The sequence below is a fragment of the Strix aluco genome, chromosome 6 (genome assembly GCF_031877795.1).
Source record: "Strix aluco isolate bStrAlu1 chromosome 6, bStrAlu1.hap1, whole genome shotgun sequence".
Classification (NCBI taxonomy): domain Eukaryota; kingdom Metazoa; phylum Chordata; class Aves; order Strigiformes; family Strigidae; genus Strix; species Strix aluco.
The window spans coordinates 35126432-35132424 of NC_133936.1; the positions used below are offsets into that span (position 1 = coordinate 35126432).

The 5993-nt window shown below is 40.3% G+C and overlaps 1 protein-coding gene across 2 annotated transcripts in view; it reads left to right on the plus strand.

The window, feature by feature from the left end:
* Window positions 1-4119, plus strand: part of STAT4 (signal transducer and activator of transcription 4) — a 42545-nt gene extending 38426 nt beyond the window's left edge. For both annotated transcript variants that reach the window (XM_074829591.1, XM_074829592.1), the window contains 2 exons: window positions 251-359; window positions 2466-4119. In XM_074829591.1, coding sequence (XP_074685692.1) covers window positions 251-359; window positions 2466-2492 — 136 coding nt within the window. In that variant the 3' untranslated portion in view covers window positions 2493-4119. The remainder of the gene's footprint in view (window positions 1-250; window positions 360-2465) is intronic.
* The last annotated feature ends 1874 nt before the right edge of the window (window positions 4120-5993 follow it).

Below are 5993 nucleotides of genomic sequence, written 5' to 3' on the forward strand. Positions count from 1 at the left end.
TCTCCTTTTTCTCTCCAGCAGCTGATACTAGAGTCAGGTTTATCCTCTCTTCCCTCGGGTTCTAGCTCCTACATTTTAAAATGTATACCAGGTTGTTGGCATGTGCTTACAGGGCCACCAACAAGCCCAAGTACAGGTGTAACTAACAGAATAAGCATTCACCATACTGCACTGCTGTGCATCAAGTTAGAGGGATTTAGGTTGCTTTTAAGATTATTTTTGTGGTTTTTGTTTTTGTTTTTTTTTTAAGCTTAAATGATTCTACAGATCCACATTCTCCATCAGATCTTCTTCCAATGTCTCCAAGTGTTTATGCTGTGCTGAGAGAACACCTGAGTCCCACAGTGATTGAAACTGCCGTATGTTGTAAACTTTTCCATTCATAAGTTAATACTAAGCAAATGGGACATGTACACCACAGATGCTGGTTCTAAAAAGGGTGCTTGTACAATTACGAAAAAATCAGAGCTCTTTCATCATTTGCTGTATTACTTTCTGCAACAATGGTGCAGACGTTTCCTATTCTAGAAGGGACAGGATGCTGCAAGCGTACTTGGAAGCACTGTGTTACACAAAATTGTCTGACACGCTGGCCAATAAACCATGAATGTCATAATTCAAAGATCCCAGAGTTCTTGCACAGAGGAAGCCTTTACACTGACAAATACATAACAGTTACACCAGTTCTGTAGATAGCACAAAGGGCTTGACTTGCTCAGGGAAGCTGCACGAGGAACATAAAAATTTTCGATTCAGCCAACTTGCACAACTTTTCTGTGCTGCAAGTTTCTACATGGGGTACCAAATTAAGAAGTCAATTAAAACATCTCTAGCAAATAAAACTAGCATTCACTAAGTATATAGAAAGAGAGGGAAAATACTGTACCAATGTCCTATTAAAAATATCTCCCTCTTACTTATTGACTAGAAATTGTGTCTGAATCATCGTGGCTTAGAGTACTTGGAGCACTGATGTATATACCCACTGGGGATTTGTCCAGCAGAGTTCTATCAGAAAACACAGCAGTGGTTTAGCTTTAATAGCTTTAAAAGGAAGTTTTCTTTTTTAATACTAGCTCTTAGTTTTCTGTATGTTCAATGATTTATGATCGTAAAATGGTTGTGTTTAAAAGCCTGTCAACTCCCCTTCAAATGTGTGTCTGTAAACACTCCTCCTCACCCACAAACAGAACAAAAAACAGAACAAAACTAAACCGGAATCCTGACTGTCAACAGAAGCACAGTTAAACTTTGTATACAAATAGAGTTCTTTAATATACACCAAGCTGAAGATCTGTTCAAGAGCAAAATATCTTTTTTTGCTTTTTCACCTTTTTCTCTGATAGCACTCATGACTAGTTCTGCAGCTAAAACTGAAACAGTAGCCTTAACAAAAATTCTGCATCAAAGCCTACCACACCCAATGTGAGACATGTCCCCACTCACTTGTTTGATTTATACATACGAAACCAGTTCTGACCTTCTAGACTGCATTTGTGAACTACGCATGCATTTGCATTTCCCAGAGTTTCAGCAGTGAAAGAAATAGTTGGCTTCACTTTTGTTTATCATCAGGCCCCAGTTTTAGTTTCTTTTGGCATACACAGTAATTCTCAAATCAGCTCTGCCCAGAGCTTCCAAACGAGCTGTGACCATCGCCATGTTTTGGGTCATATCTGCACAAGAATGTGTTTGGCGACGAATTGGGAGAGTCAAGTACAATCATGCTGCCATTTTTAAGAGTACTACAAAAGTGGTTCAGTGCTGCTAGATGGTAGGTCAATTTCTGGAGGCTCTTACTAGAAATGCTTTCAGAAATTGGGGGAGAAAAATGTTTTGGAAGATCTTTAAAGAACTCCTTCCTCATTCTATTTACCTTGCTAATTGGAAATGAGGAAAATATGGAGATTTTTTAATCATCCCAAATTCACACAACAGTCTACCCTGGTGAAGAGCAGGCTAAGTACAGTAAGGAGACAATCTGCATTATTAAAGCAGTACTTTTTCCTCCATGAGATGCCAATTAAAAAAAGCACTGTGTGAGATGCAGAGAACAAGAGTGAAATCTGCAGCAGGACAAAATATCCTACAACTCAGTAACTCAGCAAGATACACTTTCTGCAGTCTTGCTGAATTCCCTTCTATTCCCCCCTCTCCAGATTCCCCTACCCATCAGGAAAACAAGAGTCCAGTAAGAACCCTGCTATACATGTCCATAGGCTGCAAGAACCACAAAAGTTCATATAAAAATATATATCATTTTCATTGCAGCTGTCTCCCACACAGTGTTTTCCAGTGAGCATTCCTGTATTTTGTAAAGAACTAGAAAGAGGATCCTCAGATCCTTACCAGTTGTCAAAATGACACTGCGGTTACCTAGAGCCAGGGAAGGTTTTATCTGCAGTTACTTTTGAGTGAACAGCAGTAATCGTCATGAGACTAATCTTTTCCTTCTTTTCTTCTAGCTGAGTTCTCCTTACTCAACTGACTGAAGTACACATACTGGAAAAATTAGTAATCGTGTGAACACCAGATTGGTTAAAGATGCAGGTTTTTTTGATTATCTTTGTAAATTAGCATTTCCCGGAAACCATTATGATGTTATTCTTGGGCCTCATTCTGTTATCAATACTATGTAAACCAGGAATCTTTTCTCCCTAGGGATTACAAATAGCCTTCAGCAAGTCACATTGCTGTCCTCACTGATAAAAGGCCAAATCCTTTCCGGCTTGGAGGTCATTTGGCTTCAGTGGGGTCCAGTGGGAATAAATTTTACTTGCAGAATTAACATGCTTAGAATTACTGTAAATATGAGAGTATAAGAACAAAAGGTTTTGCTTCTGAAAACAGCATATAAGGATAACTAAAGACATTAATGTGTTTGAGGAAATTAGGACTTATTATGTTAAATAGTTTCTGTTTAATCATCATCTTGTATACCATTGGTTTAGTTTCTGTTTTAAAGCAAAGATTCTCATCTCCCCAAGTTCAAATGTCTCAGAGGTGTCCGAGGTTTGCTTTTTTTCAAAGATGAATTACCTTCAGCAAAGATTTTTATCTGCCATCACAGCAGAAGTTGTGGAAGGAAGGCAGGCAGGCAAGGCTGCAAAGAGAAGGGAGTTCCAGAAAGGTAACAGACACAAAACTTGTGGTGTCAAAAAGGCTGTCTCCATTTTGCCACTGGAAAAGAGGGTTAGTAAAACTTACCCCTCTCACAAAATAGTTGCAGAACTAAATCTATTTGTGCATGAAGCACTCAGATACTACAGCAAGTACTATCAGAAAGCCTACAAAAAAAAAATCTGACCTGACAGAGTTTGGATACTATCTGCTAAAAGCAGACTGGGAAGCGCAGTTTTAGAAAATAGTTACTGAAGAGCTGTAGCATTTGCTGACCACTGGGCAATTTGCACGACATGACACAATATTACATGTCTGTCAGAGACTCATTTAATAAGCAGAAGAATTAGCTTCTTTATAAGTTGTAAATTGCCTTTTTAAAATACTCTTTTTTTTTTTTTTCTTTCAGGCACTGCTTAGTGCTGGGTTTGCATTGTTTGGTTCCCCCCAATATTATCCCTAAAAATTCTGTTAATAGAATAATAAACGGGTAATTGCAAGGCCATTGTATTTGATGTATGCAGGCTCATTCAAGATTTAATTCTTGTCTGAAGAATACATGGTTCACGCATACAAAGTTCTTAAAATGCATATGAACACTTGAGCATTTGCACCTTACACTCTTCTTGAGTAGGTACAAATTAGACATCTGAGATGAAAACATAACCTCCTTGAATCAGTAAGACCTGAATTTTACTTTCATTTCTTGTTTTTTTACTCAGTCCTCTCACCCATATTACTGACCTTAGTTGAAAGCAGGTGCATGGAAACAGAGTAATGAGATGTTTCTGTGATACACGGGAGTAGGTTTTTAATGAACAACCATGTCTCTGTTCATTAATCTGAGGGATTCAAAACAAGCTGCAGATAGGAAATTATTTTCTCTCAAAGCATCATGTATAATTTTCTAGACCAACAAGAGCAATTCTGTATATAGTTTGGTAACATCTGTAATTTATATGACCAGTATGAATAAAACCAGATTTTGGCTTAAAGTTGGATACCTGGACTTTTGTGGAATTTTTTCAAGCTACAAGAAAAATAGAGTCTTGCCACCTTTTTGTTGATCTCAGGTCTGAACTACAAGCAGTAAGAGATTTCTAAAGCAGCAAATGTAACTTCACCTTGCATCAGCTATTGCACATCTTTTCATTCTAACCTGTTCTCACAATCTTAATACAAACAAAATGGAGGGTACCCTATGCTTGTGAACATCTAACCTTCATGAGAAGTACTGTAAAAGAAGTCCAGATAGGGCACATAAATCAATCTTCTCTCTCCTTCCTCCCTGCTCCCATGCAACGCAGCTCTTCAAAACTCTCAAGTCTTGACTTGAACACAACATATTTTGTGTTATTGAATGGCACTGTGGATCAGATGGTGGCATTACAATTTCTACTATTGTTCTGAAACAGATTTTGCAAGAGGTAGCTTTTACATGTAACTGAAAGGCGTACTACTTCAAATCAGTTCACTGCTTTAAAGAAACATCGGAGTCATCAGTCATTTTCTGCAAGATAAATGTATACAGCTTAAGTCTCCTTCCATTAAAAAGTGAGAATTTTATCTGTATGCCACTGTGAGTTAAGAATAAGGTTCTCCAGTAAAAGGACGGGGGGGTGGGGGGAGGGAGGGAGAAGAGAAAAACATGCGGAAAGGGATGTCTCAGATACTGCCAGAAGATATAAAACATCTGTTTTTAAGTACTCTTTCTAACCATGCTCATGCTTTCACTGTTTTGCAGCAGCAAAGTGAAAAACAGGAAGAAAAAAATCATGTAATTGCTCTGTGCTTTATGTCTTGCCACATCACCATAATGATTCTAATTAAATATAAAAACTGTCAGTTACCTTCTGCTATAGCTTTTGTTAATAGCCACGCTTACATCCACTACTCAGTAGCATTTCAAACTACAGAGTTGACCAAACAGACCTTCTATTTACTTGTTTCTTCCATGGAGTAAGAATTATCTCCTCCATCTGAGGACGGAATGTAATACAAAGGATACCAAAAATTATCCAAGCATTCTGGAGGCTTGCACCAAAGCCTGGACCTTCATTCTTCTGGTCTTTATTGACACTTCATACATGAAATGACAACAAACAAGGCCGCATGTGCCCGAGTAGCAGTAAGTGTCCTAGCAGATAAGACTGTTGCAAGAAAGGTGACATGAAGGAAAAGGAAACCTCTTTATCAAAAGTTAATCCCTGTGAATAAAATTCTCAACTGCTAAAATTCCAGAAACAATTCACTCAGTAGCAGCCTGCGGTTTACAGGCATTCTGAAAAGTTTCCATAACTTGGCTGGAAATCTGGGTTACAGTTCATAAACTAACAACTGCAACTGTGTTTGTACAATCCTTTATTGCACTCGCATGCCTTTCTTCCACCCATGCAACGAGGCCTTGTTGAGACAATGGCCGCTCTCAATGCCCCAGCCATCACTGCCCAGGGCCAGCCCAGCACTATGCCGGCGAGTATTTAACCAACAGGAGCTGAGAAGCGGGAGATTTTCTTTCTGTAAAGGTAAGAAGCTGATCGCTTCCTACTGCCTCCAATTCACAACTACTTTTAACCTCCAACGCTTTCAACCCCGATAAATCCCGACGGTGAGGAGAACAAACCGCTGCCGCCTAGGTGGGGAGAGCCGGGCCAAGGCCGGCTGCCAGCCACCACGCCGGGCCCGGGGCGGCCCGTTTCGCCGCTGAGGCCCCCTGCTCCACGGACATGGCGGGGACGCCGCCGCAGCCGTCGCCAGGCGCCCGGGGGAAGGCGCGGGGGAGACCGCAGTTTCGCTTTCGCCTTCCCCTCAGCCGGCCCTTTCTGGTTCCCCGCCGCCTTTCCCCGAAGTCACGTGTGCGGCTGTTCCCGGCG